The sequence below is a fragment of the Centroberyx affinis genome, unplaced genomic scaffold (assembly GCF_046629955.1).
Source record: "Centroberyx affinis isolate AG114_WGS23_722 - 3 ecotype Tasmania unplaced genomic scaffold, CSIRO-AGI_Caff_v1 ptg000460l_1, whole genome shotgun sequence".
NCBI lineage: Eukaryota > Metazoa > Chordata > Actinopteri > Beryciformes > Berycidae > Centroberyx > Centroberyx affinis.
In genome coordinates this window covers 85,001-110,939 of record NW_027279120.1, presented here as the reverse complement: position 1 = coordinate 110,939, position 25,939 = coordinate 85,001, and the positions used below count along the sequence as shown (strand labels likewise).

Genomic DNA, 25,939 nt, shown 5'->3' with positions numbered 1-25,939 from the left:
TTATTTATGATGTGATTTTGAATGTTGAATGATACAATTAAATTAAGCTGAAGTAAAGGCAGTCATTTTAAACTGAATACACTTCCATCCATATCAGATAATCAGCTGGAAAACTGCAGTGCTTCTCCTGAATGGTCTCCCATTTTAAGAACACAAAAAGTATTTTGACAGATCAAGATTATAATCAATCAAATAATCATTTTAGTAATTACACAAACAACAATTAAAAGGGGCATTTCACCCATAACCCAGATGAATGTTATCAAGTTGCTGCTATTTACAAATAGTCCCCTACAGAAGCAGTATCACTCACTGGGACCTGGCACTGTGCAATATTTTCATCTAAAGAATTTAATTGCGCTATTTAATCAACTTAGCTCAGCGTCCTCCGACTCACATCACTCAGAGGACAAAATTCATTAATGCTCAAACACAGTAACCCTCAAACCAAAGGACACAGTGAAAGGCTGTGTACAGTTTTGGGACATTTTACATTTGGAGTATTTTGCTGCCAGTCTTATCCAGAGTGCAACAATAAGCTTTACTTTCAAGATCATCACCAGCAAGGAAAACAAGGGTCAGAGGTCACAGCTCCCAGACAAAAGACGTAACAAATACTCCTATGTCCCTACACTGACAGAGACATGCTAGGGAAAGAAGAGCTTCCAAGACCTTTTCTGTCTGGTTCTTATTTGACATGTGTGACACAATGTACATAATATATTAGCTGTATTTGTAGGTGGAGTGCCCCTTTAGTGTACACTGACATCAGCGGTCTGGAGGGTGTATAAACACCACAAGGCACTTGACGTCTTCTTTTTAGGGTAGCGTATGATTCAATCATATTCTAAAAACCTGTTAGCATTTCAGTGGACCCCTGTGAGTATCCTGCTGTAAGCAAGACTTTATTGGCTGAATGGTTTACCAAATGACTGTAAGTGATGAAAGGTCTGCAGTGCTGCGCCAAACCAGCCTCAAATCATCATTCCCCTGCTGCCAAGCTTCATGGTAATTTCTCATGTTGAAGCTTCCCCACTGCACAACAGGAAACTAAGTTGAGGAGAGAATATTTTTGAAGTTCTATAAAGTCATGGAAGCGGGAGCATACTGAGCTTGAGGCTGTTTGATACCTCAGTGTTGTTAATTCAGTCATCAGCTCTTCCACTAGATTCTAAATTTGTAGATCAGAATCAGAACCAGCTTTATTGGCCAAGTATGTACACATACAAGGAATCTGACTCCGGTTTTTCGTTTTTCTCAATGTACTTACACAGAATAAATATACAGCTAAAAACAAGGACAACAAGATGAACAGAGGTAAACCTAAACATTTAACTACTATGTACAAATATGCATATATATAAAAAAGTATATATATATATATATACATATGTAAACAACCCAAGGACAATAGTGCAATGGTGCAGAGTGCAAAGATGCTGGAATAAATCTGTAAACCGCAAACATCTGTTAACCTGCAGATGTATTAATAGTCAGCCTGGCAAAAATACTCTAAAGCAGGCGATCTGTATTAGTACGACGAAGGAGCTGTACCTATGTTTTAATCCTCAATATGTTCCATTTCTTGTATTCTCACCTATATCCTATTCTTCTGCTGCAGCAGGAATGACCTAATTTCCCCTTTAGTGGATCATTAAAGTTTCATCTTATCAGGTCATGTGGTGTATTTCTAGACCAAAAAAAAAATATGTTTGTACCATTCTGCAAAGCCATTGTTCTGATTTTTTAATGGATTCGAGCCTAACTTCACCGTGAATCAATCTACATCTCAGATCCTAACGCACGTCTTACATAATCCCACTGATCCTCCGTAATGAGATCTCTCCCTTACAGCAGCCGAGCTGCAAACCAAATACCCTTGTGAGGGCGTTCAGTCATATACCGAGCTTGTTACCAAGAATTACTGACGGAAAAGTAATTAAGATATTCCATTTTTTTCCCCATATCAGTAAATAAATTATTCGAGCATACTGGTACTCTTGCTTCTTCACATTTTATATGGAAATGGCGTTCCCTTTTCATCGTGTTCTCCTCTACTCTGAAGCCTGGAACAGCCAAGGTGTGTGTGAACTTTATAAATATTAATTTAACTAGGCTGTTAAAAATATTGGATTTAAGTTTAATTGTAAAGTTTTCGTTTTGGGACGTTCGCTGATTGGAACACTAGCGAACATTGAGACGTGCATGAGCAACAATCATTAAAACAGACAGACAGTTATATTATTATCTAGCTTCCTCACTCTCCAGGCTACATTATCTGTCATTAGGAGTACACACTCTGTCATGGTAATTACTATGACGGACAGGACGGCCTCTTGCAGCTCTCCGGCCGACAGACAGTACGATTAATCAATCAAAGCTCATTACTCAGGGGGTTCGGCCCTTCAAGACAGGCATAATAATCCATCACTGCTCCTCACATCCACGCGCTGATCCATCAACTCAACGCGGCTTGGTGCGGATAAGAGAAGAAAAAAAAAGGCTGTAAAATGGAGCGATAGAGTGATCTGCTAGCTGATCCCCCGAATGATTACGACTGTCATGACGGAAGACAAGTTGATGAGCGCTACATTAGTGCATGAGGTACAGTTGGCCCATCTGTGGAATTAACTAATTAACAAATCAGACGGCAGATTAGTGGACTTCAGTGGCTGTAACAAGCAAGTGCTCTGGCAGGAGGTCCAATATCTTGTGTGAGACCTCTCTGCCAATTCCATTCAGTCTAATGTTTAAAATAAAATACTGCATGTACCTACAGAGCTACCTTGGTCACAGTTTAGTTTTTAGTTATTTGCACAATAGTAAAACACAGAAGCAAAGTGATAACAGCTGATAAAATATGATAAAAAAAAACACAGAAAGAAGAAATGCAAATTACAAATTTGTGCAGGTGAGATAAAAAAAAACAAACACCCAAGGGAAAACATTTTACCTCAAAACAAAGGAACCGAGAAGCAAGCAAACAAAACAACCTAAAAAAAAAATCAAGATGGCAAACAAGGGCAAAGCCGGATTAGGTAACAGCATCTAAATAACAACTGAACACAACATGGTGGGAAGTGGTAGAGCAACAGCACACAGAGGAACACTAACATGTTCACCTGTTGCTGAAACACAGCCAAATGTAAAATAAAAATCCATACTGAACCCATCTAACTCCTATCAGTAGTTTGCTTGTGAGCTGCACATCAATTCAAGTGACACTTTGCACTCTTTGCTGACAGAAAGTTACTAATTTTAAACGCTTTAACCTCTTTTTCGCATATGATGTCATGCTAATGTGTCTGGGGCTCGTGTTGGCACCCCATCTTTCTTCTTAATAGCCTACCGAGGGCTTTTATTCTGCCCTTTAAACCTTATGCACTATGTGTACTTTGAGGACAAATTTATGGCTCTGACGGAGCTGAGAGAGATAAAAACAGCTTTTTCTGACACTATTCCAATTTAGAATACTATAAAATAGATAGAAAAGAGAAAATGTATTGACCTGTGTAAAAGAAACGGCTTTGTCAGTGAATAAGCCAATATTGCACCGTGGAATAAGAACATCATTGAACTGATTTAGTATTCAAGCCTTGCAGTTTCCTCATTGTCGCTCATAAAAACACCCCCCTGGCCTAGACATAATGGTGACTGTCATCTGTTTGATCTCGTTGCCAATGTGTACGATCTTGTCAGCAGTATCTGCCACAGAATGGATCCTCATGTCTTTAGGCATCTGTTTAAAACAGCCTAAACAATAGCAACCACTGCCAACCAGCGTCTTCAAGAGCAACGCCTACCTGCACAAGCAGGTGTATACAAAGGCGCACATGCACACATACATGCACACATACCCACACACACACACCCATACACACTAATGGGAGCAATCTGAGATATAAAGCCTCATCGATCAGAACCGCTGTCCCCTGGGGATTACATCATCATCGCCCAGTAAACAGCCAATCAGAGCCCGGCTGAGGCTGCCCTCTTTGCGACCCCATCTCCTGTAAAAGTGAAGGCAATAAGAGAAAGGTGCACGCACGCAAAAAACGCACACGCACACACACTATTCCAGTCACGTCACAAGGAGTCTTTGATATCACGTCATTCACTTGAGTACTGACTGCTCTGTATGTAAACCTGTCCCACTGCAACACCAACTAGGTCCTAATGTAACACTGGTGCAGGTTTGGAGGCGTCTTTCTATTGTGCCTTATGTAACCCATCCAAACATCTTTCACCTAACAGCTCTCCTCTCACTTTCACATACAGTACACATGGATATATTGTTGAAAATAGCAAAGTATACAGAGTGAAGGAGTGGAATTATGCCGCATGATTGAGCGTGTGTGAGTGTGTGCGTGTGTGGGTGTGTGTGTGTGTGTGTGTTCATGCCCATGCGTAGGTGTGGGCAGGATGAGGCACATACTGCATTTTGTTGCCAACTACCAGTTTGTGTTGTATGTACTGTACAGTATGTAAGTGCTGGATTGTAAAATGAATTATGATATTTAAGACCAGAAAATATTAAAGCCCCTGGAAACCTAGTCTCAAATATTATTTTTTTTAATATAATATCACAGCTGACCATCACATTAAGTATCCCTCCAAATATGAGTTAAAAAAAAACATTCACAACTATTATAAAACAGAGCTCAAAAACAGCCAATCTGGCTGCTCAGATCATTTCTCAGGACTGCGGGGGCGTGGTCAGATCTCGTTCGATCTACCTGTCAATATTCCGAGCAACGTCACGCAAACGATCTTACGTTGCTAACAAGAAGGAACACCGGCAAGATGGCAGAAGTGGGCAGAATCTTTATGAACCATCAGACTCTGAGTTTTCACATACTGAGGCAGAGGTCTGGCCACCAGCAGCTTCCCGACATCGTTCTGGTCAGATTGTTACTGAATGGTGAGTTACACAATATATGCCGCCAGCCATGTCATTAATTGATACAATTAACATGCATACAATTAGCATTGCTCCAAACGTCAATTGCTTTACTCTACACCTTTTCTAATTTTGTTAGCCTGCTACAATATCATACTTGAAATTGTCAAGTTATCTTTTTGCTTGATATGTTATCTGCCTTTAAGAGTGAATTTCCAAAATCCTACATTCATTTTGGAAGAAAAAAACAAGACTACCTGAACTTCATCATTCAGTATTTGTAAAATAAAGCGATGCTTTGCCAAGCGAGGACTATTTTTTTTTTTAGGTTTGTACTGTCAAATCACTTTGGCAAAAGTAGGTGACAGTTGTTTTTTTTCCCAAATAGTGGATATGTCATTTTGGAACAAACCTCTTTGTTTCTCCAAAGCATCTGGAGTGTCTATGTCCCTGTGATTCCTCATCACCGATGTAGACATGAACAAAATATCTTGAGAGTGTGTGTCTTACATACCTTAACGTAACCTCCGGTGGAGACCAGAAGAGAGTTGTCTGGGGAGAAGTGCAGGTTGGTCACCCAGCCTCCGTGGAGCGAGTCCATGGCGTCCTTATTGTCCCGGGAACAGATTTTCAGCAAAGAGCCGTCCTTGACACTCCAGAGCTGTGATGGACAGCCATATTATAATCAGCCATAAAGTGAATGGTATTGATACACAACAGAGAGGCGGGGCTTAGCAGGTAAAACACTTATAGGTTCAAAAACTGCACATTTTAGATTGTGGGTGAATTAATTCTAAGCATCACTTTTGTATTTTTCCTAGCCTGATGTGATGTTCACCATGGTGAAATTTACATATTTTTGCTGTCTGTGCTTTAAATAGACGATAAAACGGTAAGAATGAATAAATTTGCAATGCTACTATTCCCTACAAGTACTTGGGCGGCATGTGCTCATCTATGTACATCCCCAAAACATTCTAAAAGGTGGTGAAAGAGAGTAAAACATATTCTTCTACAAGTCTAACAGAAAGATAATGCAGAGATATGCGGAGTATCATAGCTATTTGAGACCTGAAAAGCAATTAAAACAATATAATGAAATGGTGGTTTGGGGTCCTATTGTCACTAGTTGAAAATGGTAAATAAAGGACTACATTGCATACAACAAAGGTGCAAAATAGCCTGGAAATAGTCCTGGATGACGGTGTACGAAAGCTACAAACACAAACAGTCCAATGCGGCAAAACATGTCTGTTGCAGCTGTTATGCAACTGTGCACATGCCATGTACATTTGACAATGACACATCACACGTAAAGCTATATTTAACACTTGGCATGCTTCATACAGAATGACTCACATTTGTTTCCATAGAAACAGGGGTGAGATTTCAGTGTGGTTTATGTAATTGGATCTGACGGATTCTGCCATTTCTGGATAATGGAGCAGTTCAGCTCAGAGGCCACCAGAGGGCATTAACCCCTTGTTGACCGATGGGGGTGTCGCCGTTTATCAACACAGGCCAAACAACACCGGATGACTTCTGCCCGCAGCTCCGTTACGAGGCCATTATCTCAATCAGATCTCCCATTTGAAACTTTTCCTTCTCTTCTTCTACGCTCCCGCTCACACAGTCTAACTTTGCATGCATTTTGCTTGCGTAGGTCCCAAAGCCTTAGGGATCCAATCTGACAGGCTGAGTCCTCTCCTTCCTCTCCTTCACCTCCCACTGTCACACTTCTCCTCCTCTTCCTCCCCTCTTCATCCCCACTTCTCACACTCCCCGTGACTCTCCCCACCTCTTCCAGCTCCTGCACCCCTCCTGAGAAGGAGCCGTCCCTCCTTTTCCCCTCCCTCCTTCCTTTCATCTCATCCTTCCTCTGTGCACTGTATCAACGATGCTGTATTAGTAAGCATTTTATCTAAATGAGTGATGAGATATAATTATGGGGTGATTTCTGGAATAAATGTTGACTGCTGTAATTGCGTTTTTTTAATGGTGCACAGCAAATTACATGATTGAAGACATTATCCCCATTACTTCTTATACTCCCTCTGGTAACATAATGCCATTTAGTGGATGCTTTTATCCAAAGTGCCTTACAGTAGCATGAGGCTCAGTGGGAAACAAACCTCTAACCCTGGCAGTGCTAGTGCCAGGCTGAGCTACACAGGACCACTAGTCTTTCTTCACCTCTCATTTGCAGCCTCTGCACTTTCTTCCCACCCCCCCGTCTTCCCTTTCCTATCTCTCTAATTCCCCAACAACTTTCACTTTCCAAACTCAGTCTAATAGTCTACTCCCCACTCTCTCCGCTTCACCCTCTTGCATTTAGGCATTGTGCTGACGCTCTTACCCAGGACGATTTATAACAACAGAAAAGTGCTACGTAAAGACATAAAAACTAGAGAGAAAATGTTGAATGTTTCTCCACATTCTCCTTTATCCCCATCCTTCTCTATACACACCCGTATCTCCCCGTTGTCGTCTCCGGTGGCGAGGCGTCGGCTGTCCCAAGAGAATCGGCAGCTTCGGACGCAATCCTGGTGGCCGCTGAGTGTGCGGACACACTGCCAGGACTCGCAGCTCCACACCTGAGGGCCCAAAGCAGGGATGTGATTGGCAGCATGCAAAAAAAATGAAAGAGCAGAAAATAGTCAAAAAACAGGAATCGTATGTCAGTTAGTCGTAAGAAAACTACAGACAGAGAGAGAAATTAACACATATCAACATGGTCACTGCACAAATCTGCGTGTGTTGATCTGCTTCACGAACACTGCAACAGAACTGAAGTGAGTGCGTAATCCCTACTCAGACCAGAGTTGCCCATATGGAAAGAGACTATCTATGCTAACTATTTCTGTAACACAAGGCAGCCTGTTGTGATGCAACTCCCCTCGGACAGGGTGTGATATATAGATGGAATGTAATTATACAATCAACAGAGCAATGTACATCAGGGAATAATATAACAACTATAATAATAATAATGAAGATTCATCTCTCTTGCTCAAACCACTGATCACCGGTTGATGGGTCACATGAGGACAAACAATCCTGCCAGATGCCCTGCCAACGTTGTTACAGCACTGCTTCAGAATAATGCAACTGTTAATGAGTGCTCTCTCTCTGTTGCTTTATGTCTCCCCCTCTCTCCTCCTATTTCCCTCTCTCTTCCACTCCTCCTATCTGTCTCTCTTCCTTTCCTCTCTTTCTCTGTTCATCTTCCTCGCTTCCTTTCCTCTCTCTCTTTCTCTTGCCTTCTCCCTCTCTCTCTCTCTCTCTCTCTCTCTCTCTCTCTCTCTCTCTCCGTTCCTTCCTTACCCCTGTCGCATCCTGTGCTGCAGAGAAAATAACACAGCTCATAATTAGAGACTTCATTTGGCAGCCGAGGAACTATGTCTGGACACAAAGTCCCATTCATTTGAAGGTCGGGAGAGAAAGGGACAGAGAAAGAGAGAGAGAGAATGGGAGAAAGAGAGAGAATAGAGGGAGGAGGGAAAGAACAAGCAGAACAGGACGTCCTCGTGCTTTTTATGGTGTTCGACAAAGACACTTGTGCCTCAGGTTTTGGATTTGACCTCCAGAGAGATGGAGACTGGGGACTGTGTGTGTGTGTGTGTGTGTGTGTGTGTGTGTGTATTTTGAGGTACCACTGCCCCTACTCTGGTCTGGAGAGCAAAGACTATGCAACTGATGAGAACTGGCTGTTAAATTACCCCTCCTCCCTACACACACACACAACACACAGCTCAATTATCATCTTTGCCAAATCCATAAAACACACATTCTCTCTCTCGCTACCATCCGCTGACTGAAGCCAGTTTGGCTGTCGACCCAATGGCTGTTCTCTACAGCAGGCTAAGTGTTGACCAAATCCACATTCCCATGTGAAACTCAGTGGTGGACGTGGCTCTAGATCAACTGCTTCAACCAATGCCGGAGAGAGCGGCTTCTCATTGTATCTAATGTTGGACACTCAGGAATGCCAGCTACCATCTGTGGATGAATATTGGACTGAGAAGTATAAATCTAACACTAAAGCCACAATACTTTTTACGATCCAAGAGAATGAGTGACACCAAGAGAGAGCCAGAGTCGGTGAGCTTACACTGAACTTGAGTCTCTTTCTAGCAGGGAACGTCAAAAAAACATATACTGTATTCTTTACAAAAGTTATTTTGTAAAAAAAAAAAAAAAAAGGTTTTTAATTGTTGTTGTCATTGTTAATTGTTGTCATAAATGCCTTTCTTTGGTGAAATGCTGAATATTTGAAAGCTCCAGGCTTCTTCCAACAATGAATAAAATAAATAGCCTGGAGGCTCAGTTGGCTAAGACCTTTACCATGCGATGTCCTGAGTTCAAATCGGGCCCACGACCTTCATCCCTCAGTGAGAACAAGGAAAAACTCCCACGGAAACCTCATTAGGGAAAGGGATCCCCTTCCATGATGGTCAGGTGTGCAGTGTGTGCCAAAGGTGGGTAAACAAAAATTAAATACCGATAACAAAAAGGATCATAAAATACAAAAATACACAACACAAAATAGCCTGGGAAGGGGAAATAAAAAAACCCATTGGTGTTCATTCTGGTCACCCTTCTGTGGATCGTGAGTAAGCATAGCAATGTGTTTTCAGGGTTGCAAGATGAAAAAGATTGAAAAGCACAGCGCCGGCCACTGAGTCAATGAAAGTCAGGCCAAAGTCAAGCACAGCGGTGTTGGTAAAAGCCAGCCTGGCCCAAACTGTATCCAGACAGCGAGGCGGGCAGGTAGAGGGCCGGCCGGCCAGCCAGGCCGGCGGGTCAGCGGGTCTACGGGCTGCAGTCAGACTTAATGATCATTGGAGGTGGGTGTACGAGGACAGATTGACCTACCGCCCCACTGCAAGCCCTGAAGCTACATCACCACGCCTGGAACCATCTGCTGCACACAAATCACTAAGGTCCCTCACCTCCCTGCTGGAGACAGTTAACCTCAGATATGGCCCACAGCAACGATGACGCTGGCCAATGCTGTGGCTATTCATGCGTATGTGCTGTAGGGAATCGGTTAGGAACCGGGTTTGGGGGAATACACTGATGTGTAACAGGTCATGTGTTATTACTGACTGCCCAAACAGATATGTCTCATCCCATATGAGTGTGTGTGTGTGTGTGTCTGTGTCACCTTAGCAGTCCTATCAGCAGATGTGGTGGCGAAGAGGCATCCGTCTGGTGAGACATGACAGGCCAGAATGGCTCCCTGGTGAGCCTCTATATCCTGCAGCTTCTCTCCGCTCTCTGTGTCCCACAGCTGACAAGGAGAGAGACACAGAGTGAGAGAGCGCGAGAGAGAGAGAGAGAGAGCGAGAGAGAGAGAGTGAGAATGACAACAGAGGATGAGGAAGACAAGATTAAATATCTACAAGTTATGTATGCAGCATGACACTTTATGATTTATTTATGTTAAGCACTTGCATTTTATGTTTTTATGTATGAATGTTATGTATGAATTGAATAAAGTGAATAAATGAATAAAGTTTTGATTGACTGAGTGATTGATTTGAATCTGCAAAATTTTTTAAGTGGTTTACCTAATAGCCAGTAACCTCAGTTTAGGATTTTTGGCTCTTGATGTAAAACTAATTTCTGAGGTGATCTTCCCACATTGCTTTTTCGCTTTCAGGCCTTTGCTTTTTTATTTTTTTGTTGATTTTATACTGCTGTAAAGCATGTTGCAAGTGTGTGTGTGTGTGTGTGTGTGTGTGTGTGTGTGTGTGTGTTCTACCTTGGCAGTACCATCAAAGGACCAGGACAGCAGTCTTGTGTCAGTGGGCGAGTTGGAGAGCAGAGAGAAGCATCTGATCTGCTCCTTGTGGCCCTGCAGTACCTTACACTCCCCCGACCGCCACCTCCACACCTACAGGGGGCAGCAGAGAGACAAACGCAGAAAGAAGCTATTTTTCAACCATTGATGGTTTTCACTTTCTGGCCAAATTGTCAACAAATCGCTGTATATTCGATAATCGATGACAACAAAATGATATTTATCTTTTCTATTTAAGGTTAGGGACAGGCAAAAACTCTCCAGTAAGGTTAATGTTAGGGTTAAATGTTTTGATTGACTTTTTAGGTGAGAGCTATGATGAGTTATGGCTTTACAGCACAGCTAGAAAGTAACGACCATTATTCATGTAGATCTATTTGGAATGTAGAACATAAAAACAGGAATGTTCATTAAAAAACAAGGTGTTTAGGCCTCCCCCCAAAAAAAATCCCGGAAAAAAACAAAGAAAATAAATTGCATCCCTGATCAATGACTTCATCTTTGGCAGAAGTACTAAACGTAGTGGCCCTGTGCCATCCACCAATCATTTGGATGGTGTAGAGCAATGGAGCCTGCAGTGTAGCCTACTCTCCCTAAACAGGGATGTCATTTTTCAGGGTTTTTTGAAATGCAGAAATGCACATAAAATTGTACAACATTTCTAATGGTGGGTCACCGATTCTTTGTGAGATTTTGTGCTTTTCTGTCTTCTTGATCGCATCCCTGCTAAAGTGTACTAAACATATACTAATGCATCTTTCTGGACCTGCGCATCCACTATAAAGTCTGTATTTTGTGACGATATGCAGGTGGGTAAATCAGTAGAGACAGGAGTTCAACTAAGGTCAAAGGAGAAGGACAAGACAGGCAGAATGAGATCATCCAATCAATCACTCCCTTCTGTGCATTGTCACACCTTTCTTCTCTCTGAGTAGCGTCTGTCATTGCTCCAAAGGTTAGCATCCATCACCGGCTAACATAAACGCCAATAGAGCTCTTTACATTCACTCAGTGTCTGCACTTTCCCCTCGATATACATCTAAATACACACTTCCATTTCCTTGCGAGAATATGTCAAACAGCGCGGATTTGAATAGCTCATGAATAAGCAGTGGACGGTTCGTGAATAGTGATGGCGTAGGCAGCGCTTGTATGAATGCGGAACGACGGGCCGCGCTGTCGGACGGGGAGGGAAGTGTTGCGGTGGACAGAGCTGTCGGCGAAAAGAAAAGATGAAGAGGAGGAGGAGGAGGAGGAGGAGATGAGAGGGGAGGAGAGGAAAGGGGAAATGAGCACCGGGGCGTGAACGGCGGAGAGTTGCGAGGAGGGCTGGAAGGGGTGACGGAGCGGAACGGCCCGAAACACACACACACACACACACACACGCACACGTGCACACACACACACACACAGTCAACACTCGAGCGGGAGGGAGATAAAGAGCCATCGAGCAGCGCAACAAAGGCAGAGAGAGAAGAGAAAGGAGGGAGAGGAGCAAAAAAGAGAGGGGGGATGAAGGATGGAGAGGTGAAGAGGCCGGAAGAAAAGCTGGTAGAGTGTAACAGGTAGGAGGAGGGGAAAACACTGGAGAGGCCAGAACACTGTGCGGATGAGCGATTCAGCAGAGCAGGCAGTTTTACTCAAGGTGAAGAATGGGGACGGCGGGAAAGAATAATCGATAGTAGAGAAGAAAAATGTGAAGCGGTTTGGGGGGAGGAGGTGAGAGAATATGCCACGAATTAGGCAAGAAAAGGCGGTGGGGTTGAGGAATAGAGAGAGTGATGAATGGGGGAGGAGAGGGAGCGATACAAAGAGAAAAGACCAAGTGAGGGAGAGAGAAAGAAGGGAAAAGATGGAGAGGCCAGGGGTTCCCTCTCACCCTTATGGTGGTGTCCTCGGAGGACGTGATGAGTGTTTGTCCGTCCCGGCTGAACTGGCAGTGCAGCACCGTCTTGGTGTGTCCCAGCAGAGTGGCCAAGGGCGTCCCAGATGGCACCTCCAATACCTGGAGGGGGGGAAGAAACACGGTCAGCATATTAATACCCATCTTCAATTCAACAGCGAGGAAGAATTTCACACAGGGAAAATGGGAGGCAAGAGTGTATGTGTGGAGAAGGGAAAGACAGTGCTTGAAGAGGAAGAAGAAGAAGTCACGCAGGGTTCACACATCGTGTCTAGAAAATCTACGCAAGCCCCAAATGATCGCTAGGCTCGCTAAGATATACTCGGGGACTAAAGTGTCCCGCAAAGTTTCCTAAAAACAGCTGACAAAAAAAGTGAGAGTGTGTGACAAAGAGAGAGGGTGAGAGTGTGTGAAGTGCCGCTGCTGGCTCGATGGTGATAAGCACATGAAAAAGAAAGTGGAGGGGGGGGGGGGGGGGGAATAGTGAGCTCGGATTGCGACTGATCAGTCCGGTCAAGACCGCAGGCAGCTGCCGGGCGCCTGGCAGCCCTGTGTGAGGGCCCGTCAGACATTACTGACAGAGACGGAGAACAAAACAGCTTTGATGCTCAAAAGATTCGGCTGGGAGAAAAAATGTCATCGTGTGTTCTCCCTTGGGGATGCTGCTTCTGTAGAAAACCCCATTATAATAAGTCCCCAAGATGGGAAACTTTCACTGAATATTCAGCGCTGGTTTCAATCACATCGTGCCAGGGAAAGAGATATAAGATTGCGTGAACACCCTTAAAAAGGTCGACTAACTGAGTGGCTGCTAAAACTGGGGCCCGGGGACTTCCAGGGTTCTTCAGGGGGTTCCAGGGAGGTCTTCAGCAAAATGAGAAATAGTTTATTTTTACTGTTATTTCACTCCCACTCAGCAAGAGAATGGGTAAGGAATATTTTGATCGTAGATTTCGCTGCCCCCTCTCTCCCTACAGTACAAACCATTAAGAAATAAAAAAGTCTTAGGACAAAATCTTAGTAAATGGAGGTCCATGTCTATCTGGTTGGGGCTCCTTCACCCAAAAAAGTTTGTGTGCCCTGGACTAAATAACTTCCCAGTAGAGAGTTGAATAACAGAATTGAATTGTCCAATGAACTGAACCTATTCTAGTTATCAATGACGAGTACAAAAAAGGCTAATTAAGGTCTTATGATGTGAAACACTGATATGAATTACAACTGCAGTACAACTACACTGTCATGGCACTAAACAAAACCTTTCATTTTCCTAATTAACCTCCTGATAGATCTATCCTATGATAATTAAAATGACTCAAATCAAGCCCGGCTATTGACTGGAACTAAGCAAACATCATAAATACTTTATTCTTGACACTGGTTTATTAACGATTTGTATGAGAGCAAGAATGAACTGTAATTTAAAATAGGGGACAAAGCTCAAAAACCAAAAACACTTTATCTCTTAATAGATTAAACAAATTCAAATAAAAAACCCAGCGTTATCTTCAATCCAGCACTGCACCTGCACCTTTGAACATGGAAGAGAGAGGCCCATGGCACCTGGGATTTTACCAGGCGCTAAAATATTTACATCTCTGAGGAGAAGGTTGAAATGTCTGAGCAGAACAAGCCTCGGGGCACGCCGACCTGTTTGTCAAGCTCCAGTATTGAGACGCAAGTTTCAAAGCCTGAGAGAGTGTTGGGTGAGCTTTACATGCCCAGCTCAAGGATTTTGGTATGGTGCGGTGAGGAAAACGCCCGAGGCTGTGTGATAAAAAAGAAGAAAAAAAAAATGTAAAGAGGAAAGCAGGGGGAAGTTTGTTTTAAATACCAAATCCAAGAGCTTAGGAGTAAACATGCCACTGTGGCGCCGAACTGATCTGAAATCAAATAAACACGGATGAAAGCGGTCTGGGGATGAGATGGTCAATGTCTGAAGCTGGTCCTGGATCAGTATTTGCTGGGAAATTAGCGGGGGGTGGTGTGCGTGCGGGGAAGGAGTGGTTCCATGCTGAGACATGCAGTTTCTTCATCCATGGTTAATAATACATAACTTGTTTTCTGTAGTCACTGATCTACCTCTTCTCCTACCAGTGATCAAGAGCCTTTTCAAGGGAATTAACACACAAAATTACTAACACACTTATGCACACTAATGATGCTGCTTGAGCACTCTCAAACACACACACACACACATTTTCCCTACCATACCTGCACGCTGCCTGTGCCTAGCCCTATCGCCAGCACCAACCCCCTGTAGGAGGTCAACAGCCGTAGGATCCTGCAGCCAACGGTCCTCAGTACCTGCCTAGCAGTCAGCCCTGCTGCCTGGCACAAAACACACACACACAAAACTGCATTCTCACGTGTACACACACAAACACACACGGTCACTTTCTGTCCTCTCCTGTACTTCTTTCAACCAGTCAAAGGGCTTTCAGATCAGCAGAGCAAGTGGAGAACAGAGACAAAGTTGGTATGGCAGACACTAGGAGCTGTCAGTGGCAGTGAGGGGATTGCACTGAAGTTGATGAATTCTTGGTAATTTCTTCCCCAGTAAACTAATTGCGCAGAAGGCTGGATGAGGGAAGAGGGAATGAACGCTTCCTACTGCAGTCACTGGCACCTGGAACACAATGTTATGGGCTCCCCCTGGTGTTAGCTGGGGGAACAACAACAGAAAGAGTTGTGTGGACTGCACGGGGATTGGAAGGACTCAAAAAATCTGTCTGAATCAGCCCGATTTGGTTCATAAAATATACAACACGACATATATATTAAGGAGTAATGTGTATTCTGGCTTACAGGAAAGCTGGATTGATCAAGATACACAATGCAAAGCAGGGAATACAGAAATGTTTTGAACATCATAAAAAGGATTTGAATAATTACATGATTACACAACTAATCCTGCTAGGCTATCTTCAGTTAACTCATCTGTTTGTGCCTCTGTTGTTTTATGCAGCACAACTGCAATGGAATTTGTAGCTGTACACTATTAGATGCTCCCCCATGTAAAAATGATAACACTAAGATGGTGAAGGATAGAAACAAAATGGCAGGGTGACCTAATGACGATTCAATTATTTCATTTCTTCAGCTTTAACATCAATGACACTTCCCATCTTTATTACACTACCATGGATATTATTTACCCAAGAGACATCAGGTTACAGTAAACTGAATGTGGATGAACTGCAGTGCTGTCCCATGTAGTTGGGTAAGTGCAAGGCAATGATGGGACTAGGTAATGAGTAATGTTCCCCTTCAGTGGATAAGGCTTCTAGCTGGTGACAAATTACACTGATTGCACATTCTTTAAGTTAATTAAACCTCTCTTTCTACACACACACGCACACACGCACACGCACACACACACACACACACACACACACACACACACACGGTAAGAATGCATCAGGCATGCAACAGAGTGTGCATGATATAGGTATGCAAAATTTGCCATTTGATTGTCAGAAGGGAATAAAGCGTTTGGCAATTGTTACAGAAGATATAAAGAGTCATCCTAACAAACCAACTGCCTGTGACATTTCTTACTGTTGCAACCAACACCAACCAACCAAACAGACATACACACACAGCCAGTAACTCCAGAAACCAGTCACTGGTCAGAGAAGAAAAGATGGCTGCAGCACTTATTTAACTTTGTACGAGCATTGCTGTATGCCCCGCCTACCTCAACTCGACTGGTGTGACACTTTTGTCTCAGCTCAAATCGGACATTGGACAAACGATGATAGTTACTAGCGGTCTGAACGCAGGGTGATACACAGAGCAACTTTTGGGCAACTCTGACGGACAACAGTGCCAAGGGAGTTGCTTCAGCACTGAAGCTTAAATCACATAGGAACACTTCTGTATCCGAGTTCTACCATGTTCTGTTCCTTCTTTCTTCGTTTTTAGAGTTTTAGAGATTATCCACGCTCCCTCATGTCCTCGCATGCTCTAATCCTTCCTTCTCATATCTCTGGGTTCCTGGGGCCAGGACACAAGAGGAGGGACACATGAAGGGCCAGAATGAAGAGCCGTAATTAAAATCATTAACCCCTGTGTTCGTTAAGACTGCAGGACCTCTTAATTAATTAGAGCTGCTCTCTGCCTTAGGGGGCTGGCCCGGCTGCAGCACAGATGTGTCAGGGGACTGTGTGTGTGTGTGTGTGTGTGTGTGTGTGTGTGTGTGTGTGTGTGTGTGTGTGTGTGTGTGTGTGTGTGTGTGTGTGTGTGTGTGTGTGTGTGTGTGTGTGTGTTGTAATATAGCATGGGAGCTTTGCGAATGTCCTCTACCAGTATGCTACATGTGCATACCAAGAAGCATACACACTTGCGACAAAGCAGACTAGGACCTCATTCTCTGCTTGCAAACAACAATTTATCACCAAGACAAAGAGCGATGGAGCAATGAGAGCAGAAGGACAGACAGAACAAAAGGAGGAAGAGAGATAAACAGAAAAAGAAAGAGGGAATGAAACAGAGAGGTAGTACAACATTAAAATAGGGAGCAGGGCTGAAGAGTGCAGAGAATACAAAACAGAGATGAAATGAAAGGCAGGAAAGGAGAGAAGAGTGAAGGGAGAGGTAGATGAAAGCGGTGGGTATAGCCGACCTGATGTACAGCTGACAGGTCAGATAAAGAGGGTGACAGTGCTAATGTCAAATCTCATTACTGGACACGGCCAACAAAACACCTCCTACAGCAAGGTGAGATGGAGATTTATACACACAGGCCTGCTCACACTCACTCACACACACACAGTCACCGGGATGAGAAATTACCTCCATCCACAAGCCAAATGCTGGTAAATTAGTTTGTCTACTCCACAAGCCACTTTGGCAGGTTACCAGCCATCATTTGAAGCTTGAATTTGATTCTAAAAATCTGTTTGTCTGATGAAAGTGGCTGGTGCTTTTGGTGATTTATGTGCCGCTGTGATTAATGCAGAAACGTTCAGATTGTTTGTAGACCCCAAAGCACATTTGTGGCGATGTATAGATTTTCTCTGAAGACAAAAAGACTATGGTAGGAGCTGTGTGAAAATTTGCAGCTAAGGTGTGAAGATTCACAGTTAGTTCCATTTTCTCAAAAATCAAACGTATAGTTGCTTTTATTTAGATACTGCTCAATAAAGAACAGACATGATTTGTAGATAATTATTTTCTCTGATAGTGGAATGAAGTGTCTCAATAAAGTTAATTTACTTCCCTGACACACACACGCACAGACTGACACACGTGCAAACACACTAAACTATGGTTTAAGATGACTGTAAGGTAAGTAGTTAAATGCGTGTCTAAGTGTGCATGTGTGTGTTTTCTACCTGCACAGTGCCATCCTCCTGGCCCAGGACCACAGCAGAAGGGTCTCTGCAGATACAGGTACAGCGGATCCTGGACGACTGCTCCTCCGACTGGAACATCACTGATCCTGTCCTACCGTCACGCACCTGACACACACACACACACACACACACAAAAACACTTTCTAAGACAACGTGATTCAGGTATAAACCATCATTGCAGGAATCTGTCCTACACTCATACTCGTCTGCACAAACAAGCACATACAGTCACACACACAAACAAAAACACGTTCTAATACAGTGTGACTCAAGTATAATCCTGTCTCGCACACATCTGCACACACACACACACAAAATGACTAAAACAGTGTTATGTAGGGATAATCCCATCTCTCACACTTGCACTTTTCTGCACACAGACACACAAACAAAATGACTAAGACAGCATTATGCAGGTATAATCCCATCTCTCGTACTCACGTGCACACACGCGCACACACACACACACACACTTCACAGTCTAAGTCAACTTGATGTAGGTATAGACCTCTCAAATCTCTCAAACACATTCACACTCACTTTCTAAGACGACTTGATGTAGGTATAATCCCATCTCTTACAGTACATTCATGCTTGTCGTCATGCGCACACAGGCACTAGTACACATACACACACACACACACACACACACACACACACACACACACAAAGAAAAACAAAAACTCAGCATCATCCCAACCTCCAACACCTGCCACTTTCACAGTTGGTCATCTGCCAACCATCACTGCAGCAAATCTGTCACACACAGCTGGCCAACCAACCATCCTTCCTTCCACCCCCCCGCCCCCGCTCCTTCATCCCTCCTTCTCACCTGCAGTCTGTTGCAGTTGTCTGCAGCTGCCACTGTGACGTCTTCGTCGTTGAAGAGAACGTCAGAGTCTCTCTTCAGGGAGACGGCTGAGGAGGTGTGCACCTTCTTAGTCTCCCATAACTACAAGACCAACAGCACACAACAGGAACCAGGCTCAGATACAACACAGAGTGTCAGTGGGAAGAACTACAGCCAACATAGCACCTCGCTGTTCCTGTGTGTTTAGCCTTAATGCTCTTTCCCTCAACATTTACCGTGACAAACAAAGCTTAAAGGCAATTTCACACATTGGCGGCCGCAAATGTCAGACTTCAAAAGCCAGAAATCCTGTAACGTGATGTCAGTAAATTGTTTTCATTCAACACTTCCTGTGCAGCCAGATGATTTCCCTCTTGTAATCATACCTGACACCAAAATAATAATAATAATTTGGCTCTATGGCATCTCAGTTGGTGGGGATGGAACGCTCTGTTGCAGCCCCACTTTGTGATTTAGGCAGATAAAAAGGTGTATTTGCAGACAAATTTTTGCACTTGCCTGGTGCAGTTTTAACTGAATCACAATGAATAACTATTTATTATGTGAGTAACTATGTCATTCATGCCTTAATATGATATATTCATTGTAAAGGCCCTCCTCAATGACTGCATTGCTGAGCAGTTTAAAGAAAAGTGAACACTTTGAGGCATTTAGCATGTAGTGACTTTTGTTTTTAGGATGTTTAAGGTACAGATCACTATGCCTATGGCAGTGATCAGTCGGGACAAATCAGTTAAAGACTAATTCCATTATCTCAATAATGGAAAAAGAGGTTGAAAAGAAGTCCTATAAAAGGCAACAATTGCATAAGACTCCAGCTTTCCACTTTCCTTTACAACACATCATACAGCAAAACTGAATTTACCTGTGTGTTATTTTTCGTATTGTGGCCTAAAAAGGGTTAATGTACAATGCTTTCATGTGCACAAGAAAAGTTCAATTAAGATGTTTACACCCAAAGCTAGACAGTTCCTGTCTATTCCTCATTAGGGACTGAAACATAACAGCTGGCAGGGGAAAAGAGTCATTAACAGTCGACTTGCGAAGTTCAGTGTTAGAATGACTTTGATTTTACTATCACAAGAGGTAATTAGGACAATACTGACATAATTTGTGCAAGCTGATACACTAATGTAGGTACATTACACACACACACACACACACACACTTACCCTGACAGTCTGGTCATCCGAGCAGGAGAGCAGCTGTGAGCCGTCAGCAGAGAACTGAACACCGTGAACCCAACTCAGGTGACCACTACAGTCAGCCACCTTCTTATTGGCCTCTAGGTCCCACAGCTGGAAGACACACACACACACACACACACACAATAGTACACTTGTGTGCTAATATTAATTGTGCAGCCTGACACACTTGAACATCCACTCTTTCAGAGATAGACAGCTGTAGTCTGACATACTGTAGTTGGTTTACATCAATCTAAAAGGCTACCGTTCCACTTGTCATTTCAATAAGACTTTTATCATCTGATCACATCGGGACGCATAAAATGACAGGTCTAAATACACAAGAATGGGATATATTACTTAAATTTCCACCAGATCTTCAAAACCAGACATGGAAGCAGCTAGGCTTGCATTGTGGCCAAAATGATACAGCAAATAGTTTAGATGCCGTCTCATCCTCCATGTCTTCTCTCACAGGTGTCAACAAACGCACATGGTGTTGTGCACATAAAGCAGCACCCCGTCATTTTGACAGTTTTGCGACTAGTAACACGCACTCAACCGTGGTCGAAACAGTATTGCAAATCTGTACTGGTACACAAATTTCTACCGGTGTATGGTATATAGTGATAGACCGCCTAACACTAGCTGGCATTATCTGAAGGAGACGAAAGAGCTGAGAAGCAACACAGAGCTTGTGTACTGCGAGACTGGTAGGATGCTTGCCAGGTTCTCTGTGGTGCTAGACTATCGCACAGAGTTCATCAGACATTGCAATAGACTTCGCTGCCTCAAGGCAAAAAGTTGCAAATTGTAACTTTACCTGAATACAGCCACAAGCAACGGTAAACAGACATTTTCAAGCCAAGTGTGGACATACAGTGATCTGATCTCATAAAATGAGAAACATTTAGAATCAGATGTCAAAAATCACATCGAAATGACAAGTGTACCCGCAGTCAAAAATGGCTTCATACATTATATTTATAATGACATGAAACATGGAGGCATTATGTGTGTGTGTGTGTGTGTGTGTGTGTGTGTTTGTAGGTGTGTGTGTCTATGTGTTACCTCCACAGCATAGTGTGAAAGAGCGATAGCCAGCAGGTTACTGGTGGGACAGGCGTGACAGTATTGCACTGTGCTCAGACGACTGGTCCTGATCTCCAGCAACATGTCGGCCGTCTCCACCTCAAACACCTGGGAAACAGCAGGACCAACAGTCACTAAAGCAGCAATATAGGAGCTCTGTACAATCCACACTCTCTAGGCTCAAAATGGCTACCGTTTTCACTTCAGACACAAAGCAGTTCTAACTTCGCAAGTGACACAATATCATTTTAATGCAATGGTGTACAGTGAACTTTGGCATAAAATGGCTGTCTTTCTCTTCTCCAACATGTACTGTAAGAACACTACAATGACTATAGACCACTGGCTTGACATGACAGAAGAAATAAAGAACAAAAGAAAACAAAGAAATCTGTCATCACACTACACACACACACACACACAGGGATGTAGACTCTGGTTTCTCAACTTTTTACTTGTGGAATAAAATTGAATTTGGGCTAACATAGATCTCCACATAAACTCATTGTGCATTCTATTCTGTTCAACCAAAAAAACAATGTCTTGTGCCTGAAGAACGAAAACCTAAACAGCAAACACATTTTATTTAAATTCATGCATTTCAATTCTCTCTTTTCCTCCACTTGAAGTGAAAGGCAAACAAGCCGAGACATCACGGCGGTATTTGGGTTGTTTCCTGGAATGAAGAAGAACAGGGCAGGACAGGCCGCAGACGGACTGATTACAGAACAGACTGAATGATTTTGGAAAGCTCAGGAGAGGAGGGGCTGCTCAGATTTACAACCTGGACACACACTGTTCAGACTCTCTGGGAGTCAGACTGATATCACTGACAAACAGCCTCATTTCCCCGTCTCCTTTGATGAAATGACATACCGGCAACCAGGGTAGCAAGGACAGATGGAATGTAGTGTTGTATTCGATATCTGTTCATGATACATATTTATGAAGTCTGCCGAGACACGACAAGACAGATCCACATCCAAACCATTTCCACCCACTCAAGCCCACGTTCAGCACCGCCCACACAGCCACTCACACACCAACGCACTGCAGCAAATAATATCCTGCATCTCCACTCAGTAAAATATTAGCACACACTTTCAATCAAATGCTCAAACATGTACGTACATGCATGCATGCACACCCACACAAAAAATACTCACAAACACAGCATTCCTGGCAGCACATATGACACGCTTGCCGTCCGCTGACCAGGTGCTGCACTTGACGTGGACCTCCGTCTCTTCATCGCTCTCTGGGAACATGCTCTTGACGTCAATCGTCTTCCACTCATTGGCGGACGACACTTCAAATAGCTGGACAAACACAAAGACAAAGTATAATGTATAATGCGTAGCGAAGGTGAGTACAGTTCTGATCAGTGTTTAGATGCGGCGTGGTTTTGGGATGCCAGAACTTCCCGTTGATCCTTGTGGAGATGTTGTGGGCCCAATTCAACAAAACATCTGTAATGGGAGATGCTTACTTGAAAACCCCAATGACCTACCCACTCTCACCCACCTTTCCTCTAACATCTAAGCAAGTAGATTCTCACTAGAGGTGGGAATCATTAAACGACACTTACCAGGGCTGTGCCAATTTTCCCTAATACTGAGTTTTAAGTTTTAATTGAAAAGCTTCAAGATATTGAATTCTTACATTGCAGTCTGTGTCACAACACAAAAACATTTTACATTTTACATTTTACATTACGTTACATAAGGAAATTTGCTTTCATTCAACATGGAAAGGCAATGAAAAAAGTATTCCTTTTAAAACCAGTATCAATTCTGAAGTATCTGGTGCTGGAACTGATGTTGGTATTGAAAATATCCACCAGTACAGAGTCCTAGTCTCTCCTTAAATAGCACAAGTGATAGCTACAGATCAGACTGTGTGTACTGGTAAATATTGATACCCATATTGCGGCATGTTGAAAATACACATAAATGTATCGTAATGTATGTAGCTTCATGGTGCATCTGACTGCATCAAATTAAGCATGTGCAGCTTGATGTGCATAGTATAGGATAGGTATAGATGTTTATGGTTTAGTGCCAGCTACCTTGACGGTGCCGTCGCTGGAGGAGGTGGAGAGGTAGGTGTCGTCAGGGGAGAAACAACAGTGGTTGACTGGCTCCAAGTGACCAAACATGGTGTTCTGGGAGGACGGCTTGTTGAGGTTCCACAACTACGGAAATATAGAGAGAAATACAGTGAAAGAGAGAGAGAAAAGGAGAGAAACAAAGATAGAGACAAAAGAGCAATAAAGAGAGAAAGGAGGAAACAGGAAGAGAGTAAGAGTGACAGAGACTCTAATCAACAATTGCTTGTTTGAACACAGTTAGTAGCCTAATCATTTTTTTTCTCTATATGATTGTTATATTGTTACATTGCAATGCATGGTAAACCATTTTAACACCAATGTTAATTTTTGGACATTCACGCCAAATACGTTTTTTGCTTGAATTTGAGAAACACAGAAAGAGTGAGAGAGAGAAAGAGAGAGTGAGACAGAGGGAGCAGGAAGAAAGGAAAGGAGAGAAAAAAAGAAGCCTTAAAAGTCCAAACAAACACAAAGACAGGCACACACATACAAAACATACACACACACACACCTTGGCGTTCATGAACTTGTCGTTGGAGCAGGTGGCCAGCAGGAGGCGTTGTGCGGTGTTGGTAAACTGACAGTGGTTGACCTGCTCCTCGTGCTCCTCCTCAAACACCCTCAGCAGCATGCCTCGCTCCACGTTCCACACCTGGACACACACACACACACACACGCGCACACATATGGAAGATCCAAAGGATAAAATGTTCTCTCTGCTTTAGAGGACTTGGGATTGCTAGTTGATGTTTTTGAGAAACGCTGAGGAAGGCCGAGGGCTGAAACGCGTACGTTACTGTTGCTGCTGTGCAAATAGAAGACTGGCATAAATACATATATATACGAGAGTGACATTTTTCTATATAGCTTATGTTTCTTGAGTCGGCACCCGAAGAAGTTGAAGTTTTGAGTTGAGCATGCCTACTCTCTCTGTTTCAATGCTAGTTGATGACAATGTTAAGATAAGTGCACAGAGGTCAGTTTGAAGAATTGAGAAATTGAGAAAAGAGAGCTCAATAACCAGCAAGTTAAATGATCCATAATACATTAGTCAATACTTTTTAGTCTTGCCCACAACAATTTTGTATTAGTCAACAATCAAGTCAATGTCAAGAAAGACTACAGGTGGAAAATAAATGCTCAGATTGTTTGTAATTCTTCAAACAACAGGCTAATAGATCCCACCTGTCACAATTTAGAGTGGAGCTCAAAACTTGGAGATTAACGGGTGTCGTTTTGTGTGTATGTTAGGTAATGTTTGTTTACTGCAGCAACTGTGTTTGACGCAAGGGACTAATGGACAGTTATATGGTTACCTTGACTTTCCTGTCGCTAGAACAGGTTGCTAGGAGACGGTCGTCAGGGGAGAAGGCGCAGCAGAGCACCTCGTCGTCATGGGCCTGGATCTCAAGGAGTTTCTCCCCTGACGTGCTTTTGAACACCTGAAAACAAAAGGAAAGATGAGGAAGATAAGGTCTGGAGTGCTCGGAAATTCAAACAGGAGTGATGAAGGTGCTCTTCGGTAGGGAACACAAAAGTTCAAAAAAGAAGAAAGGTCCAAGGCACTCTTCTGGCAAAAAGTTTAAAAGTCTTTGTTCAGATGGCTATTTCATGGTGAAATTCTTAAAAACACAGACAAAGCTTGTGCATGTTAAAATAGAACTGGGTTACAACCCACGCATAGCGGCACAAACAGCCTTCTTCAGGGTCTGGGTAAGATGGTAGGTAAGGTCAAGATGTTCAATTCTCTATGGCTGACGCACATGTTCTCCCTCATTGAAATAAAGATGAATTGATTGTTTTCTGGTGTATCCATTCAAAAGTCAACATGCTCTGTGGAGCAGGGAGAACGTCACATTCAAGAAAATCCTTGAAACAACTTGATCTGCATTGGAAACAAGTGACATTATCTCGAACCCATTACCAGATTTTCAGACACAATACTCAACTAAATTACTTGTTAAGATTTATATTTTTGCAGTATCCCTTCATGATTGTAAATATTGTAACTACTCCATAGGACCATAAAACATGTCCTCACTAGACATTTTCTGGCCATCTAGTAGTATACTTGTGACAACCTCAAGACTTCAATCCCTGTCCTGTTTCCCTGACAATCCATATTGACTGAGGATGGCATGCACCTGAGAACTTAGAAAACAGTAGAGGTAAAATATGATACACAGACACATAAAGGCCACAGGAACAGTAAATATGGCTGTATAAGACATGCACACTTGAGGCAACAATGCTGCATTTTCATCTTTGCAACTGTTAGCTTGAATAAAGTTCTTTTTACATTAAAAGTGGCCCCCTCTCCTTATTTTTGTAGTGTTTTGTCTCCTTGGGAACCTTTTGCCCTTCATAGTTTTACACATACACACACATACAGTGAAGAAAATGTCTGTTCCGTTACCCTGAGTGTCTTGCTGGCACCACAGGAGGCGACCTTGGCTCCATCGTGGGAGAAACAGGCGGAGTAGATGGAGCCCTGGTGGGGGTGGACCACCAGACGAGACAGGCTCTCCACACTGCTCTTATTCCTGGACAAAACACAAACACAGACCGGTCCAAACTGGGATGCACAGGACAGAAAGCCTATCATAACCACTTTTTGTATCAGTTTTAGCGGATTAAGAGTTTACAATAAGGCTAAAATAATCAGCTCACAGCTCTGTTTACTAAAGAAGTGTTTTGCAGTAGCTGAATT

At 43.1% G+C, this 25,939-nt stretch overlaps 1 protein-coding gene across 2 annotated transcripts in view; it reads right to left on the bottom strand.

Annotated features, from left to right (window-relative positions):
- The window catches only part of apaf1 (apoptotic peptidase activating factor 1), a 66,564-nt gene that overhangs the window by 31,623 nt on the left and 9,002 nt on the right, over positions 1–25,939 (bottom strand). The window contains exons 13-27 of one of the 2 annotated variants that reach the window (XM_071517121.1): positions 25,646–25,772; positions 24,546–24,671; positions 23,741–23,881; positions 23,188–23,313; positions 22,286–22,438; positions 21,099–21,227; positions 20,013–20,138; positions 18,802–18,921; positions 17,949–18,074; positions 14,824–14,940; positions 12,586–12,711; positions 10,668–10,799; positions 10,068–10,193; positions 7,369–7,494; positions 5,415–5,561 (exon numbers count right to left, since the gene is read on the bottom strand). In XM_071517121.1, the coding sequence (XP_071373222.1) occupies positions 5,415–5,561; positions 7,369–7,494; positions 10,068–10,193; positions 10,668–10,799; positions 12,586–12,711; positions 14,824–14,940; positions 17,949–18,074; positions 18,802–18,921; positions 20,013–20,138; positions 21,099–21,227; positions 22,286–22,438; positions 23,188–23,313; positions 23,741–23,881; positions 24,546–24,671; positions 25,646–25,772 (1,948 nt within the window). The remainder of the gene's footprint in view (positions 1–5,414; positions 5,562–7,368; positions 7,495–10,067; positions 10,194–10,667; positions 10,800–12,585; positions 12,712–14,823; positions 14,941–17,948; positions 18,075–18,801; positions 18,922–20,012; positions 20,139–21,098; positions 21,228–22,285; positions 22,439–23,187; positions 23,314–23,740; positions 23,882–24,545; positions 24,672–25,645; positions 25,773–25,939) is intronic. The other variant, XM_071517122.1, reaches the window with a different exon arrangement.